At 31.2% G+C, this 23601-nt stretch overlaps 1 protein-coding gene and 4 pseudogenes across 6 annotated transcripts; 1 reads left to right on the top strand and 4 right to left on the bottom strand.

Moving 5' to 3' along the window:
* Positions 1 to 871: 871 nt before the first annotated feature.
* On the top strand, positions 872 to 6151 carry LOC111293554 (uncharacterized). 4 transcript variants are annotated; one of them, XM_089743207.1, is made up of 4 exons: positions 894 to 1017; positions 2044 to 3789; positions 4841 to 4932; positions 5810 to 6151. In XM_089743207.1, the coding sequence occupies exons 1-2, from the start codon at positions 1015 to 1017 to the stop codon at positions 3013 to 3015; spliced, it is 975 nt and encodes a 324-aa protein (XP_089599333.1). In that variant the 5' UTR covers positions 894 to 1014; the 3' UTR covers positions 3016 to 3789; positions 4841 to 4932; positions 5810 to 6151. The 4 variants fall into 4 exon arrangements, 3 of the variants coding, with proteins under 3 accessions (XP_089599332.1, XP_089599333.1, XP_089599334.1); XM_089743206.1 differs by lacking the exons at positions 4841 to 4932; positions 5810 to 6151 and adding an exon at positions 3924 to 4269 and having other exon boundaries at positions 872 to 1017; positions 2007 to 3789; XR_016327403.1 differs by lacking the exon at positions 2044 to 3789 and having other exon boundaries at positions 884 to 1017.
* A 210-nt stretch (positions 6152 to 6361) lies between these two features.
* LOC111293552 (cytochrome P450 89A2 pseudogene) lies at positions 6362 to 8169 on the bottom strand (annotated as a pseudogene).
* A 546-nt stretch (positions 8170 to 8715) lies between these two features.
* Positions 8716 to 12352, bottom strand: LOC111293553 (uncharacterized; annotated as a pseudogene). The gene is made up of 6 exons (XR_016327402.1): positions 12223 to 12352; positions 11476 to 11887; positions 10524 to 10834; positions 10401 to 10448; positions 9387 to 9808; positions 8716 to 9143 (listed from the first exon to the last, which is right to left on the bottom strand). The product of XR_016327402.1 is annotated as an uncharacterized LOC111293553 (transcript).
* Positions 12353 to 18200: 5848 nt separating this feature from the next.
* On the bottom strand, positions 18201 to 19542 carry LOC111295090 (cytochrome P450 89A2 pseudogene; annotated as a pseudogene).
* Positions 19543 to 21407: 1865 nt separating this feature from the next.
* Positions 21408 to 23432, bottom strand: LOC111294099 (cytochrome P450 89A2 pseudogene; annotated as a pseudogene). The gene has a single exon (XR_016327401.1). The product of XR_016327401.1 is annotated as a cytochrome P450 89A2 pseudogene (transcript).
* Between the last annotated feature and the right edge of the window lie 169 nt (positions 23433 to 23601).

The raw sequence follows: 23601 nt of genomic DNA, 5'->3' as shown, positions 1-23601 counted from the left end.
ATTTGAAAAAAATTACAAGTTAATTAGATGATCATTATACATCTGTTTAATAATTAGCAATTCATTAATTTTCAAAAGTTCTTACGAAATTAACATTTTGTATGTATTTAGTTATTCACAAATAATATATAATTATATATTTTATATTTTATAATTTAAAAATAAATAAAAAATTAATATTCACAATGTAATGTATGTGACTACAACACCTAATACATATAAAAGTATAAATGTGAACAAGCTTTTGAACTAAGAAAATAATTATTGTTATTCACCATGTATCTTAATGCCATTATAAATATATTTTTATTATTAGTAAGATTTATCTAATTTATAAATAAGAATTTTAATTTCATTAAAAGTTTTTGTTAAATGGATTGATTCGATAAATAAATACAAAAGAGTTAAAGTTCTAGTTTTTTATTAATTTTAAAATAAAAATGAATTATTTGATAAATAAAAAAAGTTAAAGTTTACAATAAATTTCTTTATCTTCATAATTTTAATTTTAATTATCTTAAAAAATAATAAAATTTATATTAATTTGATAAAATTTATACCCTGAAACAAATTTTACATGTTGATAAAAATTTTTATTAATATACACTTTATTAGTTTTTCTATTTATAAAATATATAACTATATAGTCAAAAATAGATAGAACAGGGAATATTTATGTGTGATGCACATTAAAACAAATACTAATATATTAGAAAATAGTGTTGAAAAAAAGTTTTCTAAAACTTCAAATTTCATCCTCTTTTCTTTTCTCTTATTATCTGTTCCTTGGGCTTTGCATTGGATGGGCTGGGTTTTGTTAATGTTGTCCTTGATTGCATTTTTCATTGGACCAAAATAGAGAGTACAGCCTAATCGTGTTGCCAAACAGATGGGATTTTCTTCGTTTCTCAAAGGGAAGATTAAATAAATAAAAAAAATGAAATTAGTGTGAAATTATTTCTCTTCTTTTTCCCATTTCTCAGTCTCTATGCAGCGTTCTTCTCACAAGCTTTCATGGTTAGTAATTCTCTATTTATATCTCATAGATTAATTTATTCTTCTTTTTGTTAATATTCTTTGTTAAACATGTAAAGTGTTTGATTTTTTGTCTCAATGAATTGTAACGTTTTATTTCTCACAAGAATTAAAGTGTTACAGATCAAGTTGTCAATTCTTTAGAAGAAGAATTAAGAAAGAAGTAGAGAGCCACAGAAAAATACCCATATTTAGAACTATATTTAGTATCACAGAAGCCCATTTTTTAGAAATTTTATTTTGTTAGCATAAATACCCATATTTCTCATATTTGTTTGCCCACATTGTCTTTTTTTGGTTTTAACTTTAAGTGTCTCTTTTGAAGTCAATCACTTGTATTTTCTAGTAATTAATATGAGATTGTCATTCAAGGCTTTTTATGGTTTCTTTCTTGAGGAGCGAGAGTCTTCTTGAATTATATTGTGAAGGGCATTTTGCACGGTGAATGAACTTATTTTTATTGGTTGGTAGCGCTGATGGTAAATAACAGTTCAGTGACTGTGTATATGTTTACAGAGCTTTTGATTTTTGTAGGCTCAGTTTGGTTTTTTTATTTTTTATTTATATTTATTTATTTATTTTTTGCTACTTGCTTTTTCCTATTTGATTTTTGCTTCCTGAAAAGTTGTTAAAAGAAAAAGTAGTGTAAAAAGCTAGACTATATTTTGCTTAGATGAGTAATGGCTTGAATGAAGCATACATATAAACATAATTGATAGTTGTTTTCTGTAAATGTAAACTTCAGGTGTTTTAATATTCAAAAGGTTAATTTAAAAAAAAATTAATTCATCAAAATGATTATTTGCTTTTGTAACACACTTTCTAAAAAGAAAGCCATAATTTTTACAAATTTATTGCTTTTGTTGAATCTTCTAATGATTATTGCTTTCTTACCTCAATTTTTTTATATCAATAGATTCTTGCTATCGCTCATAATGAATTAATGAAACCATTTTTTTCCTCTTGGGCAGTGAAGAACTTGCATATTGCTTTCCCTTAATCTTTCAGGTATCACATTACAAAAGCAGGAGAATACATAACATTGGTTTACTTGTGGGTAATTTTAAGTATAGGAGAACATATTCCAGCCACAGTATACTTGAGCCAGTTAGTGAAAGGCTTATCACCTGTAATCAATTTCTCAATCACCCTTCTCAAATAAGTTCAAGCGAATCTGGTTGTTATCAGAAATTTGCACCTGGTGAAACTTATTCTATTCTTCGGTCCGGTGGTCTTCAGCATTGGTTCAAAAGTTGGCAAGACCAGAGAAGGCATAAATTGACAGCAAGCACATTTGCTGGGGCTGTTGGCTTTCGGCCTTGTCGAAGGGCTCAACTCTGGCTAGAGAAACTTGGGGCAATTGAGCCATTTTCTGGTAACTTGGCTACCTCTTGGAGCAATATCAAAGAAGAGGAAGCACTTGAAAGATACAAGCTGATTACTGGAAATACAGTTGCTTTTCCTGAATTTCAGGTTTATGGTAAGATGAACCCAGAAGAGAGTTGGTTAGCAGCTTCACCTGATGGGATAGTGGACAGGTTTGTTTATGGGTTGCCTCTTAGAGGAGTATTGGAGATAAAGTGTCCTTTTTTTGGTGGAGATATGAGCAAGGCTTCCCCTTGGAAGCGGATCCCCCGTTATTGTATTCCACAAGCTCAGGGTTTAATGGAAATCATGGACCGGGATTGGATGGATTTCTATGTTTGGACTCCTAAAGGAAGCAGTTTGTTTAGGATATGTCGAGATGTAGAATACTGGGATGTTCTCAAATTGGCACTCTCTGACTTTTGGTGGAAGCATGTTCAACCAGCAAAAGAAATATGCAGTAAATATGTGGTCACAGATCCCCTCAGAGAATTAAAATCACTAAGACCAGCCTCCAGGCATGAATTATGTAGCTATATAATTTATGAAAGCAAACGTGTTGCTGATAATTCCAATTTATTGATGCGTGAAATAAATGGACAACTGGAAAACTGATTTGATGAGTGAGATATTGAATTTTAAGCCAAGTCTAATGCATATATGGCAATGCTTTCTTGAGCTTTGAGTAGTTACTGAAAATTTTGGTTGCTGTGAGTTCTCTAAGAGCTGAAGATCAAGGTTAGAAGTTTTTGTTCATAATAGTTGTTAACCTGGATGCAAGGAATTACTATTAGGTTCCCTTCTCCCTTTTGTTGGATAAAGTTTAACACATATGGTTGTTGAAAGAGTTCCTAGGAACCTTAGCTGATAAGGGAATATTGAGAAATAATGAAGACCATGTTGCTAAATAGGTTCATCTGAAGTTTCGGATCCATCATGCTTTTGATTGTATGATAACATGTTTTTTTGCAATGCTTAATCTGGCATGAAAGATGAAGGATGATAATGATTGTATGATAATGCTTAAAAGAAATGGTTTGGGACGGAAATGTTAAGGTGGCTCTTGGCTGAATCTGGTTCACTTTTGGCATGAAGGATGGACAGTAAAATCTTGTAGGCATGATCCTAATAAAGCACTGCTACATGGTTGTAGGACTTCTTGATGAGAGGTTGGCTGTATATTACACAAACCGTAGAAAGGCTGTAGGTATCCCAATCAATGAGCTTATATTTGGAATTGCCTGGCTCATATATTTGGTGATCCTCTGGCTAGGTTGATTCTTCTTGCAAGAAGTGATCCTCTCTGGTTGTTTGGCCCTGGACTTCTCTCATTCATAAGATTAGCTTTGAATGGGGATAGGAAACCATATCGGAGATCTAAAATATTTTGTAAGTCCTCTTTCTTGTTCCATTTGACTTGAATTTCATGTTAAAAATTCATCGTATCCTATGTTTAACAAGTTATGGCTGGCTTAGGATCATTGATAGAAAAGTTTCTAACTTTCAATTTTTCATTGATCCAGTCCCAGCCTCCAGCTTATGGATGCATCTCCTTTGGTCTTAATTGTCAATAAATAACTCCTCAAAATTATGAATAAAGATTTTGATGTTCTTATGGCCTGGACTGGACAACTCTAACAGATTGGGAGAATGAGGCTACAAATTGGCCCATAGGGAATGGTAGAAAGTTGGTCAAAGCATAATCCTGCAGCCAAATGCTTAAGGCTAGCATTTCTAGTTACTTATCTTATATTGTGTATGGGAAATAGTGCTTAGAAGCATGCATGCTATAAATTAAACTAGACTTATTTTATGGTGATACCTGTTTCAAAAATGTAATTACTGGACTTTTAATAAAGTGAATTAGCTAGTGTGTTTTCTAGTGCTATTGGTTCTGAATGAGTTATATATTTAAACCATTTAAGTTAGAGATGCTTGTCATTGCATAATTGTTTCTTTGAGGATTCTTTCGTATATAAATACAATTTTTGTCTGCTGGCCAGTTGGCACCACTATTACTCGTTTCTTCCTAGAAAAAAACCCTTCTCTAAGTCTCCCTTGTGTTTTTGAGTTCCATTCACCCGTTGGAATACATGAATGTTCACACGGAAGAAGAAAGTTAATACATGTACTCAACCCAATATAAGATTACTGAAGTTGTAGATGTAAAATAAAAAAATAAGTTTGTTGAAGCCTTTTGTTCAATGAGCCCTTTTATGAAACAAATATGATGTCATCTCTTGATGTAACCAGCAACAGATGAAATCCACCAGGCTGCTCTTAGTAGTGTGTGTATCTCAAGGTTTGGGACCTATGTATGATTCACTAAATTTGGAGCAATTTAATTTCTAAGCAATAAATCATTTATCTTGATTAGCCATCATCCTTCTTTTTTCTTTTTCCTTTGACTTAAAATTTCCATCTTTTTGCTTTTTACCAGGGAGACTGCCTAAGGAGAATTTTTTTATATATTATGTCAGGCGGCACAAAGTGCACAAAAGGGTGATGATCTTGTAAAACCAACAATATCAGGTAGGAAATCTACATATTAAGGTTTTTTGAGTACTTCATATATTGGCCCACAGCCCTCTTAATGCTCATTAGAAACTTAATCTAAGTTAAATGCAATTGTTGAGGTGCAGCTATATGCGGTTGTAGCTCCATTGCATGTTTCAGGAATACAGTGGATTAAAATAATTGTCTAGCACAGTAATATTCTTTAAAGTACCAATTAAAATCCAATTAATTGCTAGTTATAAACTGAGTTTAGAAATAAATCATGTCCTGGAAAGAGCATTCAGCCTCAGTCCATATTATCAACTCATGCATTTGACTAGGTTACTTAGATAGCAACGTAATGCATGATCTTGTGAGATGCATTGCCCTGGGTTAAGTTCTTCTACATCCACCTGCTCGGATTCATCTGGATCCAAGCAGTTATGACAATTTGATGAACCTGGGCTATTCATAATGATACTTGAGGAGCCGAATGTGGAATCAAGATATGAGGTATGCTTAAGATACCAAGAAGTTATACTGTAGAATTTGAGATGCTTGTTAAGTGATGTGGAGGGAACGTTGAAGTTATAACGTTCACAAGAAATGTTCTTGGAGGAAATCAAGGATGGGACTACAGGTGGATCCTATAGTACATGATTGGGACAGTGTGACCATTTTTATTCTAGAAAGAGGCTGATGCAAGAGGCTAAGAAAGCTTTGAAGACAAGGAGTTTGGGGCATGCCCCAATGCTCAAACTTTCCACTTAATGGTCATCGGATGTATTACTATTGGAGGAATATATGGAAATTACCATGTGGTGCCATGAAAGCTCTTGCTTCTGTTGCATCAATGAAATTTTGTGAGAAAAATTTGGAATCCTTTACTTAATGTCAGTTTTTCATTGTGCAGATGAAATTCTTCTTATGATGGAGAAAGGGATCATGTCCATTATCAAGGGTTAGACCCTTTGCTTGAAAGCACCATAAAACGCTTTATAAGGGCGAGTCCTCCCAATTTCAGACGAAATCCCATCCTGCAGAAAAGAAAATTAGGAGCTATAATATGTTGATGATAATCTCTTTTTGAAATAGTTTTTTGCTGTAAAAGTTCATTTTGCATGGTATATCATGCATGTGAATGGTGATGAATTGTTTAAAAGAAAATATTATGTATGTAAACGGTGATGAATTATTTAAAAGAAAAATAAATAGAAAAACAAAAGATAGATCAGAGCTACTTCTTAAATATCAATCTTGGTTTCAAGTTCTTCATGAGATTTGAAACATGGAATTTTTAGTCTTTGGAATTGGTAAATACTTCATCAGAACTGCATATATGAAAAATGAAATACTCTCAAGGAATACAATGACAGGAAAATAAAAGGTTAAAATTCAACAAGGAAAACAAAAATAACTGCAGCAGCAGCGACCTTGGATTTCCTTTTCTTGAAATTGATAATTCTTGCCTTCCTTCTGGTAAGAAACACTACAATAACTGTAACAGCAAGCTCAAGCAAAGCATAAGCAGAGTTTAGTGGAAAGGTTTCAAGTTTTAACTACTGAAAGTATACAATTGAGTGTATTCTCATCAAAATCTTGGAGATATAAGGGCTTGCAATGGATGCTTCATCCATACTGAGAACTCCTGTTTTTCTTCCAGGTTGACATCATCTCCATCTACAGCTTTCCATTCAAAATTCCAGACAAAATTTGCCACAAAATACTCTAAATGAAGTATGGCCAACGCATACCCTGGACAAATCCTTCTTCCAGCACCAAATGGCATCATTTTAATCTCCTTACTCCCTGTTATATCAAATCCCTCTTCATCCTCATTATGATCAGTACTAAGAAACCTCTCTGGCTTAAATGACATTGGATCTTCCCACACCTTTGGGTCGATTCGCATATCTCCTGTCATGAAATTCACAGTTGCATTTCTTGGCATCAAATAACCATTAAAAACCACATCCTCTTTCACTGCATGAGGTATCAAAAAGTGAAGGGGAGGATGCCGCCTTAACCCTTCTAAGATCACTGCTTTTAGATATGGCATTTTCTGCAAATCATCTTCTTTCACCATTTCTTCATGATCATCTCCCATGACCCCTTTAATCTCTACGAACAACTTCTCCTGGATATATGGATATTTCACCAAATTTGCCATAATCCATTGCAACAGTGTGGATGTATTATCTGTTCCTGCGTTGAGAAATTCTGAGCATAAACCAAGAATTTCTTCCACACTAAGGTTCCTATTCTCTTCTGGTAGCTGCAAATTTAACAAGGTATCAACGTAGCATGAGACATATTTGTTATTGACCTGATAATTTTCACCTTCACTCAACTTCTCTTCCTTCACCTTCTTTCGCTCTAGTATCAAAGGGACAACTAAATCTTTCGATTTTTCTTGTAGTTGAAAGAATTTTTTCAGCTGTTTACGAAATACAATCTTTGTTACTCTTGGCCAAATAGAAATCATACTCACTCGACTAAAACTCAACACCAGATTCCTCTCAACTTCTGCTATTTCCTTGATTTTATTTTCTTCAATCTTGTCGCCATAACACATGAAAACTAGCAAGCTATACATGGAGAATCGGAAATGTTCCACCACTTGCACCGGATGATCACCAGATTTAGACTGAACCTTGAGGAGTTTAAGGAGTCTTTCCAACACAAACTTACGTACATGTGAATAAGATTTCACACGAGAAGAATGAAGCATTTCTGCTGTAAGGTTACGGCGTAGCACACGCCATGTGGAGCCATAGAGGGCAGTGGTGATACCAACTCGCTCTCTACCATTTAAAGCAGGAGCTGGAGGACGGTCAGCAAAAATGGCACCATTTTGAACTAAGGCTTGGTGGGCAAGAAAGCGATCAGCAATGAAAATAGCAGGGCGGGAACCAAAGTGGAGGGTGATTATAGGACCAAAGTCGGCATGAAGGGACTGAAGCATACACTGAAGGTCATTAAAAGATTTGCGCAACAAATACAAGTTACCGATGATGGGGAGAGGATAGGGCCCTGGTGGGAGGTTTCGAGATGGTTTTCTTGTTTGAAAGAGATAGTTGAAGATGAGTTTGAGGAGAAGAGAGATGGAGATGGAGATGGAGACAAAGAACCAGGCTACCATGGTTGACAATGATCACTGCGGGAGCTGGTGAACGTTGCGTCTATATATATATATATATATATGAGAAGGAAGCTATACAAATACAATACAACAGACAGACCCTTCCATTTAATTTGTAATCCTGATGAAGGAATTTCGGCTTCTCGAAGAAACAAAATAAAAAACTACTAGTCTACATACCTTAGAAGCCGGTAAATCATTCTTAACAGAAAAATCCAACATCCCAAAATCAGAATCAAAACAAATGACGATACTTCCCAAATAATACATGTTACTACGTAGTTTATCCATTAAACCAAATTATTTTTCTTCCTTGCGTCTTTCTTTCATTCTTACCAAACTGTGTTAAATAAAAACATAACAAACATTAGACGAGTTTCTTCTTCCTCCACAACGGAGTTTTCAAATCGTGGGTTTAAAGTAAGAGACAGCTAATGACTATAATCTATAGAAGGATCGATTTATAACCATTAACAAAATGTAGGTTGGGATCAGACCACAGCTAATGTCAATCAAATAGGCCTTTAGCCTAGTGGTCAGCCGTCCCCTTCCAAGGAAGTCAATCTCTCTCTTAAAAAAGAAAAAAAATTGTACTGATCTAGATACGGCATAAGACCTATCCGAACTGAACATGTATGGTCCAGATAGGGTGAAAAATAGCATGAGCAGGGAATAAGTTGCAGCAGGAAGCGAAAGCAGAGGAAAGTAGAATACACACTTGGCATGTACATATCATAATCAAAGATGAAAAGGTTGAACTCCCTTTTTCAACGAAATTTCATCTCTCTGAACATGAATAGAAGCAAAATTCAACAGACAGAATCCAGTTAACCTGAGGATCTCTGGCACCACCTACCTAAGCCTGATTTTTGCTCCCCTCCAGACCTTTTCTTATCAGCTTGCTTTGACTTGGAAAAAGGTGGCTGTGCATTCGGTTGAAGAGAGGTGTTAATGGGCAAGTTGTCTCCAGGAGCATGAACAAGAAAAACAGTTTTCAGCTTCTCCATCGATATGTGAGGCTTCTCCACCTGCTGAATTATATCACTTCAAAATTACGCAACTCCTCCTTGGCTGCCTGGTTAGGTATTAGAATTTCTCCCTCAATCTACAGTTACAACTGAAGATCAGTCCCATTACAGAAGAAACCATTATAACAGAAGTATATTTTATGGCTACCACACTAAGAAATTCCTGACTGATTTTTTATATATAAATCTTGATTACAGCAAAACAGGATATCATGAAAAAACGTGCAGGCAAAGGGGAGGATTTGGAGTTTACATACTTGCAGTGTATAAACAAAAGAATAAAGAAAGTGAACAAAATTAAGTCAACAAGAAAAACTCACATTTTCAGAGGAAAACTCAAGCAGACGCTGACTCATGCTCCTGATCATATCGGGAAGAGAGGCTACCTCTGCAAGACTTGAAACTGCACTTTCAGGCATAAAACTATCCCGCATTTCACACCCAGATGCATGCTGGGATGTAGTACATTGTGAACTATTTCTATCTCCTTTTTCAGTATAAGGATGATTTCCAGAATTATTCAATACATCAGATGGTACAGGCGAACTCAACATGTTGGGAGAAAACTTTTGAAGACTTTCACTCACGACCTTGTCCATTCGTGTCTTTAGTAAGTGAATTCTTGATCTTAGCACTTCAATCTTCGGAAGGATCTGTTCTGTCAAATTATCACCATCTCTAGATTGAAATGGCCATCCATCATTACATCCAATGTCATCATAGCCATTGATTGCTTTGTTGTCTGTAGAAATCAAGAGACAGACTGTTTATTATCTGCAAAAATCATTACATAAAAAAATGTGCAAAATCCCAAAAATTAATAGGGATTTAAAAAAAAAAAAAAAGACAACAGAAGAGTTATATATCAAACCTAGAAAAAGTAACCATTAAACCCAAATCAGTGATAAATATGTTGGCCAAAAAAAAATCAGTGATAAAATAGACATATATAATAACAATTATCCATTATTAAGAGGGACCAAGAGTCATAAAATCCAGGATAATCTCTGGTTTCCTCAGAAATCATTTTCGTTTTATCACAGAAAACCAAATACAGTTCAAAACTTCAAATGTTCCACCAAAATCAACTTCTAAACCAAGCACGTATTAATAAATGAGAAACTGGCTATTATAAGTTTATAACTATAATCTCACAGCCATCCACAGTTGAAAAAGTTAGATCTGGTTGGGTTAAATAAGCTAAGCTTAATTATATACTAGACAACAAAGAAATGTTTACAGCTTACAATTTTTATATATCATTTCCTCATTGGCAGGCTTGACACATAAGCTATAATACACAATTATGAAAAAGGATAATTCTTACTTCCTACCTAAATCACCCCAATCATCATTAGCAGCAGCAACAGACCTCTTACTTTCTGCCAAGGGAGAAAACTTAATTAGAACTTTTTAAATAATAAACATCATATAAAGAATAATTATAAGCTCCATACCATAATAGGAGAATATATTATGATGTGACATATATGATGCTACATCAGCTGTATCTTCTATTTTTTTCCTTTTCTTCCTCTTCATTTCTTCCTTTCTTTGAATTTTTGAAGGAAACACTCGCAACTTTGCATCAAAGCCTTTAAAGGTAACCTTTTCAAATTCAAACTGCTCGTTTTGATCATACTCTGCAAGCTCTCCCTCATACTTGAGTGCTTGAGACCTAAATTCTTGAAGTTTAACTTCTAACCATTTGCAGCGCCACGCAAGAGGACGTATAAACCTCCTCCAGTGATCCGTTAACCTTCTCTTCCTGGAGAATTCAAGACACAAAACAAACTAAATTATCTGACACAGACAAACATCTAACCAAGAAAAAGTATCCACTTCACAAAGGAGAAACACGGTCATGGACATTTTATTTGTTTGTAACTATTTTACCTACGAAAATGAATGAAAGAAAATTTATTTATGCATTGGTAGGATTTCCTATAATCCATGTATGGTGAAATTCTAGAAGCACCGAGTTCACCAATAACCATCCAATATCAGCAAAATAATACTAGTTAATGGAAAATAAGACTTTTCAAGATCAATAATGTTCAGTTTCAGTAAGTTGGAAGTCCCAAAAGACTGGATATTAGGTCATTCAAACTGAATTTTTCCAAGAAAAAGGGAGACTCAGTGCAAGGGTAGAAGAACCTATTTGACCCCATAGGAACAATTTTTTATTTTTTTTTATGTCAAAATGCTGTCTGAAGCTTCCTATAGTAAGTACATAAAGCAAATAGATTTCTAATTTATGGTGAATCAACACATATAGACAATAACAGTTGGCATAACAATCTGTACAGAACAATTGAAGCATCAAATGGTTAATCATCAATAACAGGTCTACACAAAATATAATCCTCAAATCAATAAAAACATGAAAAAGTTCAAACAAAAGATTACCTCATCTGACACAGTCCATGACATCCATCAAATAATGATCCAACCAACCTTGGTTTCCGCAGCGGTGATTCAACTTCATCATTGCCTACCAAACCATTCTCATCCCCAGATACCGTGTCACCAAAAGAACTCGAATACTCAGTGGCATCGTGGCATTCAACATCAATCATCTCAGACTCTCCAGAATTCATGCATTCAGCAAAATCAACCTTTATATCCATTTTTCCTTGCATCCCCTCATCTTGATTTTGAGCTACACTTCCTTTTTTCTTTTCAGTGGAAACCACCTTCGATGTGGCTTCGGATTTCTCAGTCAGCTTTAAGTCAGGTCCCATATTTAAATTCTTAAGACACCCAATATCGAAAATTTGATTCGTAGGCAGCTATTCATTAAACCCTGTCAAAATTCAAGCTAACAAAAACATTATACCCATAATTTTAGAAACTAAATATGCAACCAAAAGAAAAAAAAAATTTTTGACATTCAAAATTTTTAATCTTTTCAAAAGGAACCCAACCCATTGATCAAAACTATAAGAACATCAAATTTAGAAAAAACTAAAAACCCACCCAAATGAAACCAACTTTATGGGGAAAAAAAACCATCAAAAAACAAAAGAACAGATAAAAGAAAATTGGGCAAAATTTTCTCAAAAGAATAAACATTCAACTTCACGAATACAATAAAAAATAAACGAAATTCATAAAACCCTAAACCCTAGAAAAAAAAGGTTAAAAAAAGATTACCTTCGGATTCCGGAGGGATCAAAACGGCTTTTGAATTTTCTTTTGAATTGGGCATCGGTTTTAAATTTATTCGAAATCACCGAAACATTGGGAGTTTTCCAACTTTCCATTGATGGCGCCGTGTCGGTTTGCATCTTTTCCTTCAATTTTTTCGTTTTCCTTTTAAGTCCGATTTTGTTTTAAAAATTACCATCTTTAAAACGTTCAACTTAAATTTTATTTTGCTCTTTAAACTTTTAAAAGTTTTAATTGAACTTTTAATTACTTAAAATTATTCTATTTTGGTTTAAAAGTTTTAATTAAAATTTTAATTATCTAAAATTATTTGATTTTGATTTTTTATTTATAAAATTATCTAAATTGACAATTAATATCAACTGATTGTTTGTTATATATTGATCAAACCTTATAATTTCTTCATTATCTTTCATAAGATTTTATTTTTTCTTTAAGATCAAAGTAGTAAAATTAACTTTTTTTTCATTCATATTGAAATTTATTATTTTTTCTAATAATACTTTTTTCTTTAAACTAATTAATAAAAATTTTAATAAAATCCTTTTTGTAATTTTTCATAAATTTTTATCTTACCGAAATTTCATTTCAATAAGTTATAAAATTTTTCTAAAATGAATTTCCAAAAAATTATAAAACTTACTATATATAAATATCATAAAACTTATGATAAGAGTATTTAAATAATTTTACTTAAAAAAATTAGGTGTGAAGAGTAAAAATCATAATGCATTTAGAAGCTCCCTTTGTTTAATGTTGATGGTCTTTCTTTTCTTTTTATTTTTTTATGAATTACTATATATGGATAGATTCAGTGATGGATTCAAAATTTATATGATAACAAATTTTAAAATAATATTTGTTTACAAGAATTAGTACAAATTAAAATAAATTTCATTAACACAATATCAAATACTTCTAGAAATATGAAATAATAAAATATCTGTATAAAATTTTAAAAAAATATAAAAATTCAACTTTATAAAAAAAAAACTCTTTACATTATTTTTTAAAATATTTTTTCATATATGGTTGCTTTGGAAACAATTTTATCTAAAATTCAAAAGGATGTTATCCAAATTCACTTTTTTTTTTATTAGGATGTCGTAATTTAAGTAATTTCATTGTACAAGCCGTAATAAAAATATATCACATAACTTCAAAAAAAAAAATTGGATAACTTCAAAAAAAATATTAAATCTTTATATTATGCTATCAAAATTAATTTAAATATAAAAACTTTAACAAAAATTCAAATTATCAAATAAGCTTACTGGATCATATTAAAAAGACAAAAAAAAAGTAAAAAAATGTTTATTTAGTTTTTTAGGTAGAAATCTTATTTTTTATATTTACACTAAATTAATTTAGATCACATTTTCCACAAGTTCTTTTTTCTTTTCTTTTAGTTAATTGTTTGATTCCTAACAAACAGTTTTTTTTTTTCTTTTACCCATTCTAATTTTCTTTTTTTAGAGTCTTTTTCAGTTTCTGATTTTTTTTTTTATTTAATTTCAACTAAAGTCAAAGAAATTATTATATCAACTACCAATAATAATAATAATAATTTTATATTTATATTGTGAACCATTATTTTATTCAATTATCTTTTTTATTTTATTAATACATCCACATACTTTTCAATATTATAAAAGATCTATACTTAAATGTTTCTTTTACAATTTTGTGGAGAAAAAATTAAAAAATTTGGATTTGTTTTTAATAATTTTACTTATTTTTTAGATTTTAGTGGGAGTTAATTATAAGAATCATTAAATTTTTGGGTAACTTATTAACGGTAAAATTATTTTTCAGGATTTTAATCGAAACAGTTGCCTCCACTCTAGAGTCGTCCCTGGACAGATATATCCTAACACTTATAGGCTTTGATTGGCTTTCTCCATTATTTGTTTAGTTATTTATTTTATTTTTTAAATTAATTAACTATAATTACTTAACATATCATTTATATAATTATATAAATTAATTAATTAATAGCTAAAATAATAAATACAAAAAAAATCAATTTTATAATCACATAGATTATTAGTGAATGAAAAAATAAAATAGATAATTGTATAAATAATAAAGTAAACAAATATTTAGTTGTTTTTATTTTAAGATGTATAGATATAGTAATATTTTTAAAATTATTATTATTTTAAATAAAAACAATCATATAAAAGAACATATAAATGATAATAAAATATATAATCAATTTATTTATTAAATAAAAATAAATAATAAAAAAAGATACATGATTAATTATATATAAGTGATGAAAAAGGATAGAAAAAGAGAGTACACGTTGAAAAACGAAGAAAAATAAATGGATTTAAAATTTTAAAATTTTAAGGCATTGAAGAAATTATTATTAATTCAATATGAAATAATATATTCCTAAAGCTAAAAAAAAATGTGACAATAAATAATTAATTAGAGGGTGTAAATAAAGAGTTAAAGGGTGATAAAATTTAAACTCATTTAAATTTTTTTTTTCTATATTTTATTTCTATTTTACAATTCCACAAAGTAAGTGATGGAATTATTTTTTCCTTCGTCTTGTTCTTAATATTCCAAATACATGTCAATCATCAAAGTATAATTTTATTTTTATTTTCAGCTACAATTCTTTTGTAAATATATATATATGTATGTCATATAGCGTTTTTATAGGGTTGGAGAATTTTTTATTTTTAAATTACAGATTCTTTCGTAAAAAATATGCATATATATATATATATATATGTGCAATATGACATTTCTATAGGATAAATGAGTGATTGGATTGGGAAAGATAAGATTAAGTGGACAATTGTACAATAATTTTTTAAAATATTACAAAAATTAAAAAGAAACAATAACATAATAAAAGCAAAAAATACTAAAAATAAAAAATTATCCCAAAAATATTGTTTCATTTTTAATTTTATTCTTTTTCTAATTTTTGGGATACTTTTTGGCTTTGAAATGGGCATGGTAGAACAAAGTTTGGGTTGGAACTTTCCAAGCACTAGCTCACTATCGTGGATCACGCTCGATAACTTTTTGTAATACATCTAGAAGGTATATGATTCAGGAAAAAATTAGATTATTTATTGAAATTTTTATTTTTTGTAATTTGATTAGAGGATATTTGGTTTAGAAGAAAATTAGATTATTGATCAAAAATTTTTTTTTTGTAATTTGATTATTTAATTTGGTTCACGAAATCTAATTTTTAAAATTTTTTATGATTTTCAACAATATTAAAAAATAAGAGTGATGGCTTTAAATCAAAAACCTATTATCCTTCAAAATTTTTAAGATTATCAGTCAAATGTAAAATTTATTTCACTTTTATCCTCAATAATAAATTTTTTTTATTTTACTTTTAAAAATCAACATAATTATATGATAAATTGAGACATATTCTAATACGTAAACTTAAAATTTTTAATTTACTTAAAATTGTTATGTTAGAAATATAATCATATGTTATTATTAGAAATATAATCATATGTTATAATATGTTATAAAAAAATTAATTATAATAAAAACAATGTTTAAAAAAAAAACGAAGTTGATTGTTGAAAAATATGAATTTTGAATTTTTTGTAGTTCCAAAAGTACTATGTTTTTAACATATGAGATATAATTGATCATATAAAATAATATTTTTTAAGATAAAAAATGTAATCTTTATTAAACATATGAAATACATTTTTTAGAATTTAATAAAAATAACATTTTTAAGATAGAAATTACAATCTTTATTGAAAATAAGATATTTAGTTAAAGATACAATCATTGTTGAAAAGATGATATTTCTAAGATAAAAATATAATTTTTATTGAAAATTTGAAAAAATATTTTTTAGAATTCAAAAAATATTGCTTTTTTAATATAGAAAATGTAATATTTATTAAAAATATCAAGATTATTTTTTCAAAATTTAACAAAGACTATGCTCTTAAGATTAAAAAACATAAAATTTTTTAAATGATATTTCAGTATTATAAATATCACACATTATTTATGTATTATCGATGACAATATAATAAAAAATTTTATTAAATAATTTTATATTACTATAAACAAAATACATAAAATTTATATTTCTTAAGTCAACAAAACACTCAATCAAATGTAACTTTACTTTATTATTTTTAGTCATTATCAACTATATTTTGAAACAAAAAAAAAGTGATTTTCGTTTGCAAGTGTTATGTTTTCGAGTATCATAATTTTTTTAATATTATATCAATTATTACATTTCTCATATTAGAAATATCATTGATATAAAAATATCTATTTTATTTTTTAATTATTTAATTGATTTATTACGTTTCATACATAAAAAATGTAGTGGTTTTTAAACAAAAATAATTTGAAAACATAAAATTATTGTTATCTACTTCGTTTGTTCTTTTAAAAATATTATTTTTATTATATGTAAAATACTACGTGTCTAATAGTATGTCAAGTATTTAATTATGTGGTTAAGATTGTACCTTTATCTAATTATGTGGTTATGAATGCTTATTTTTGTATTAGAATGTGTGTCCATTTATTATGTAATTATATTAATTTTTAAAGATAAAATAAAACAAAAAATTTTATTATTAAGACCAAATGTGGGACAAAAAATTTTTTTTTTTTGGAATATAAAAAAAATCATAAAGAAAGATGAATTTATGATTTCGAAATATTTGAACATTTTTAAGAATCTTAAAATATTCATAAAAATCAAATACTATAAACTAAACGTGAAAATTAAATTATAAAAAATAAAATTATAAAAAATAATTTAATTTTTCTCTAAACCAAACGTCATTTTACAATATTTTATTTTACAAGCAATGAATTGTTAGACCCACCTTAAATTTGGGTAATAAATTATCGTCAAATCATGTGTACCAATAATTGAAACAAAAATGGCGAGATAAATCATTTACAATTATTATAATATAATTAATTAATTAAAATTTAATATTACGTAACATCTATTAAAAAAATTATGTTGAACTTATACTTTTAAATAATAAAATTTTATATAATTTTTTATTAAATTAACTAATTATAATATTAAAATAAAAATTTATAGGTGAAATACATCCAACGTTTCTTGTTCCACTGCATATGATAATAATTTATTATCATCTCTGTAATTTAAACTTATTTACTCGTACGACATCTCAAAATCCTTTTGGTGATGGTGGATTTGTGGATTATCATTGATCACTAAATCTAACTTTAATTAAAATTAATCAGATTTAGGTGATTAATGAAGGATGTCACGTTATGTCATGATAATTAAATGAAGCAAAGGTAATTTACATGTTATAACTTAATTGTACAGGCAATAAATTAATAAGTTGAGAAAGAAAGGGAGACAAAATTATGAATTCAAAACTTAATTTATATAATTATACTTGTTTGAAATTTAAATTTCAGTTCTTATAATATTTTTTTTTATTCTTAAACTACAATTTTTTTATATAAAAAAAAGGAGACAGAATTCGTCGTTAATATAAAAAATCAAGGATAGTCAACAACATCCATGTAGATACGTCTTTTTTTTAACGGTACATATATATATATATATATTGTTTAGAAAAATAGATACCTATGCTAAACCAACATGTGGACATCGATCTTATCCGATTCAATGGAAAAGCGCGAGAAGCACAAATAAATCAGAAACTCAAGGCCATGACATGGTAAGCCATTCTAGGACAAAATATGAAGGGAGGGCTTGCTTGTAGCAGCTCTTCTGTAATGACTTGTCAACGCTGTGAAAAAGTTACGAAGAAACAGCGACAAGTTTCTGTAAAAGATACATTTCCGATAAGCCAGCCTTAACTTTCCTAGGCCGGGCTATATGCAAGCTTGCAATGGAAAATTCTTTCTTCTCTGACAAATCACGATATGCTGCTTATAAAATTTCCAAATTAATGTTAGTTTTTTATTCAGCCACAGCCTTAATACCTAAGGCTTGGATATATGTGAGCCTGCAATGAATTCTTCATTGCCATTGTAAATTCCTGCTTCTCTGACAAATCAATATCATCTCCATCCACGGCCTTCCACTCAAAGGATAAAATTAAATTTGCAACAAAGCACTCCAAATGAAGCATAGCCAAACCATAAGCCGGACACATCCTCCTCCCTGCCCCAAATGGTATCATTTTGATCTGCTTGCTGCCAGTTATATCGAGCACTTCCTCACTGCAACCACTATTAAGAAACCTTTCTGGTTTGAATGCCATAGGATCTTCCCAAACCTTCGGGTCTCATCCCATTTCAGCAATGAAAAAATTTACAATACCCTCCCTAGGCACCAAAAAGTTGTTCAAAACAACATCTTCTGTTACTCAGTGTGGCAGCACAAAGGGTGCAGGAGGGTGCCTTCTTAGCCCTTCCAAGATCACTGCCTTCAAATAAGGCATACTCTGCAAGTCATCTTCGTTGACCTCATCTTTTCCATCCGCAACCCCTATAATCTCCATGAATAGCTTCTCCTGAATATGTGGATATTTCACGAAATTTGCCATAATCCAATGCAGTGCAGTGGATGTAGTATCTGTGCCAGCATTAGGAAACTAAGAGCACAAACTCATGATTTCCCCTTCATCAAGTTTCCTCTTCTCCTCAGGCTGTTGTAGATCCAATAGTGTATCAACATATGACACAATATGCTCTTCTCCATCTTTTTTCTCTTTACCATCTTTCGACTTGCTCAAGCTTTCTCGCTTCACCTTCTTTCTGGTCCTTAAAGGGATCAATAGGTCTTCCTGATTCTTGCGAATTTGCAAGATATATTTCCATTTCTTATAAAACAAGATCTTTGTCACTTTTGGCCAATAGTTTAGTATATTGAATACCTCTAAATTCTGTAGAATGTAGCGCTGAGCGTCTTCAAATTTTTTTATCTGGCTCTCATAAAAATTGTCACCAAAACACATGGGGACTAATAAACAAAACATGGCATATCTAAGATAGTTCACCACAATGACAGCTTCACCAGACTTCATACTAAGCTTTTCCTTGAGTATCTGCAATACCAATTTACGGGTATGAGAGTAGTATCTGACACGGGAATGGTTGGGTATTTCCGCCGTGAGGTTCCTACGTAGAACGCGCCATGTATGTCCATAAGCAGCATTAATGGTATGTTGATTGCTACTAACAATTCTCCGAGTGACGAGCTGGAGGACGATCAGCAAAAACCGCACCATTTTGGATCAAGGCTTGGTGGATAAGGAAGCGATCAGAAATGAAGATAGCAGGGCGTGAGGTAACATGAACTATGGGACCAAACTTTAAGTGCAGGTCTCTGAGGATTGGTTAGAGGTCAGTAAAGGATTTGCGTAGCCATAACAGGTTCCCAATGATAGGCAAGGTGAAGGGGCTAGGAGAAAGGTTGTGGGTAGGTTTTCTTTAAGGGAAAAGAAGGTTAAAGAGGGTTTTAAGAATTGCAGGAATGAAGAGAGAGGATATGATGATAAGCCAAGTTTCCATTCTGGCAACTTAAAACAAGATGGCTGGTGGAGTACTGAAACTGCTGCAGTATATGATATTTAAAGGGATAAAAGCAGAGGAGTTTATATTAAGAACAAAACATATTTTTTATTTTATCAAATTCATATATAATTTTTACTAAAATTTTAAATCATGCTAATTTTATGACTTCTTTCGTATCATTTTTTTTTGTCATATTTAAAATTATCAGTTCTTGTTTACATTGACTGGCTTTAGTCTTTTTGTTTATGTTAGTTCAATTGATAAACTGTATAAAGGTAGTCCAATGTGGGTGGGTTTTGAACCATAGTGATTGTCTTGACAAGGATACATATTTGTTGAGCCAAGATGATCACAAATCAGCTCTGAGTCACCAAGAGAGAAGTACGTTTTGTGATGGTCATGCCATATACTGAAGTACCAATAATTTTATGGTTATTTTAACTGGGAAACAAAGAAAAATGACTGAGTCTCCAAGAGAGCACGTATACAATATCTTTTCTGTGATGATAATGCATTCCATTCTAAAATGTTACCTCTTTCTTTTCATTTGGAAACCTAGGAAATGCAAGAATGGGAGATGCATAATGACATATTTGTTATTGTTTATTGAAGATAATGGACAACATTAAAATGATCTTTTTAGAGGCTTCAAACTTGTTTGATCTGTGGAAATCTATTGGGACATGCAGTCCAAGGTACAAGAAGTCCAAATAAATTGGAGAACATTACAGAGTTGAACACTCATTCGTTTCAACCGACGTAAATTACAGACCCAATGGTTGATTGAATCTCTCTAAATTTTAAAATTGGCAGGCAGAAATTGCAATTTGAAAAGGAGGAAATAATTGTTTAATCTCTCTAAATTCATTGTTTCATTTGGTTCTTAGAAGATAAAAAAGATGCCATCTACACTACTTGAAAAAAAAAAAAGGAAATTTTTAATCAAATCAGTTATTTTCGTTGTTACCTGGCTGCTATCAGTAGATTTGCTTAACAAGCAAGTAATCTGAATTTAAAATTGCCAGGAGCACGTTAAATTATCAGAGTTGCAGCAAAAAAAAAAAGAACATTTTTTAACGATAATTGTATAAATCAATTGATTTATATTTTTGGTTCAAATTTCAACATTACATTAAAGTAAGATTATCTGATAATACAAGTATATTAGGTGTGGTTCAAAGTTGGACATGGACAATATTTTAAGAGGTTTTCTTTTTATTTCTGTTGCTATCTTTAAGTGATGAATTATTATTTCATATGTGTGGCAATGACTTATTCCCTTAAAGTTAGATATGCTTTCAAAAAATAAAGAAAAACAAAGAATAAATAGTAATACTAGATTTTTAATTATTTTTCAACTTCAAGAGGTTTGAGTACAAATATCAAGCAAATTGAATAAACAAACTAATGAAAACAAACTAAAGGAAAAGTGCATCCGTCTTGCGGGCAATTAAATATATATGCACACATGCTAAATCAACATATGGCAACCTTATCCGATCCAATAGAAAAGCACAAACAGCACAAAACAATCGGAAACTCAATGGCATGACATGCAGGTTAAGGCATTCTGTGACAAAATTTGAAGGGAGGGAGGGCTTGTAGCAGCTTCTCTGTATTGGCCTGTCAAGACTATGTAAAATTTCCTAATAAACATTAACAAGTTTCTGTAAGAGATGCATTTCCAAAAGCTAAATTCATATATATTTTGTGCTAAAAAATTTAAGGTGAGGGGAGGTTTCTCCATTTCAAGATCAAAACAGATCGCACGTTTCATGAAGGACTTAGATTAGATTTACAAGGAGACTATTGATAGGCGAAATCGAGCGTAGTATTTCATCTTTTACCAACTCAACCAACCACACAGGCATTAAGCGTATAATCAGCCAACCATGCCTAGCCTAGGCCAGCTATAAATGCAAGCTTGCAATGGATTTTTCATCACAAATGTAAGTTCCTTTTTCTCTGACAAATCAACGTCCTCTCCATCCTTGGCCTTCCACTTAGAAAACCAAACTAAATTGGCTACAAAATACTCTAAATGAAGCATGGCCAAACTATGAGCTGGACATATCCTCCTTCCTGCACCGAATGGTATCATCTTAATCTCCGTCCTACCTTTTAAGTCAACCTCTTCCTCACCATGTAGAAACCTTTCCGGATTGAATGCCAAGGGATCTTCCCAAATCTTGGAGTCCAATCCCATCTCTTCAATGAAGAAAACTATAATAGCCTTTCTAGGCGCTAAAAAGTCGTTCAAAATTACATCTTTTGTCACTCCATGGAACAAAAAGTGTGCAGGAGGGTGACGCCTTAGACCTTCCAAAACCACCGCTTTTAGATAAGGCATCTTATTCAAATCATTTTCTTTGACCTCTACAGCTGCATCCCCCACAACCCCCTTAATCTCCATATACAGCTTTTCTTGAACATGTGGGTACTTGACCAAATTTGCCATAATCCATTCCAATGCTGTGGTTGTAGGATCCGTGCCAGCATTAAGAAATTCTGCGCACAAAGCCACAATTTCCCCTTCATCAAGTTTCCTCTTCGTCTCAGGAAGTTGTAAATCCAACAAAGTATCAACATATGATAAAATGAAATCATCATCTTCTTTCCTTTCTTTATCCTCTTTCATCTTGTTGATTAAGTTCTCTTCCTTTGACTTCTTTCGTGCTCTTATTAATGGGATAAAAACATCATCTCGATTTCGTTGAATTTGCAAGAACTCCTTCCAAAGCCTATAAAACAAAATCTTTGTCACCCTTGGCCAGAAGTTTAGTATATCAAACCTATGGATATTCGACAGCAAGTCCCTTTGAACTACCTCAACTTTTTTAATCTGGTTTTCATCAAGCTGAGCTCCAAAACACATGAGGCCTAGTAAGCAAAACATGGCATGTCTAAAATAGTCCACCACACGGATAGAATCACCAGCATTTTGTGAATTGATCAGCTGCTCCTTGAGCATATGCAAGACCCTTATCCGAGCTTGAGAGTAAGAATTTACCCGAGAAGGATTAAGAATTTCCACCGTCAGGTTTCTTCGCAGAATACGCCAAGTAGGGCCATAGGCAGCAGAACCAATATTATGTTGGTTTCTACTAATTATTTTCCCAATTGTAAGTGCCGGTGGTCGATCAGCAAAAACAGAACTATTCTCAATTAGGGCCTGGTGTGCAACGGAGCGATCAGAAACAAAGATGGTAAGGTAAGAGGTGACATGGAGAGTTACCATGGGACCAAACTTTGGGATGAGACTTCGAAGGATTGGACCAAGATCCGAGAAGGATTCGTACCTGTGAAGCCATAAGAAGTTGCCAATGATGGGAAATTTAGGAGGCCCTGGGGGGAGCTTGGCGCCTGGTATTTGGGACGGGAAGATGAGGTTAAAGAAGGCTTTGAGGATTGCAGATATGCAAAGTGCAGAGATGACAAGGAACCAAGTTTCCATTTTGTCAAAAAGTAAAATTAACTGCCAGTCATTATTACTTTTATATAAGATCAAAGCCTGAATTGATTTAAAAAAAGAACCTAGCTGCTGCCTTCAAGTGTTTAATAAAGAAATTAGAATACTAGATATGTTGGGGTTTCACCGGATGATTTTTCTAACAATGACTTCTACATTTTTGCTCCTACTTTTCAATGATACTTATATTTTTTTCTCAAAAAAAATTATGTTAATTTTTTTTTTATGTTGATGATAAGAATCGTAAGTCAATTCTTTAAGTTAATAGAAATAAACATTCATTGTTGAATCAAATGTTTGTAGAATCCATGTCGAATAATTTCGTTTTCCCAACCCATTTTTTTGTTGATAGAAGATCCAAAATTCAGCGATATCCAAAAGGCCCATCA

This window comes from Durio zibethinus, chromosome 14 (genome assembly GCF_047325235.1).
Source record: "Durio zibethinus cultivar Kanyao isolate XHJ-2024 chromosome 14, ASM4732523v1, whole genome shotgun sequence".
Lineage (NCBI taxonomy): Eukaryota > Viridiplantae > Streptophyta > Magnoliopsida > Malvales > Malvaceae > Durio > Durio zibethinus.
The sequence above is the reverse complement of the archived record's forward strand: the minus strand, read 5'-3'. Positions and strand labels throughout refer to the sequence as shown.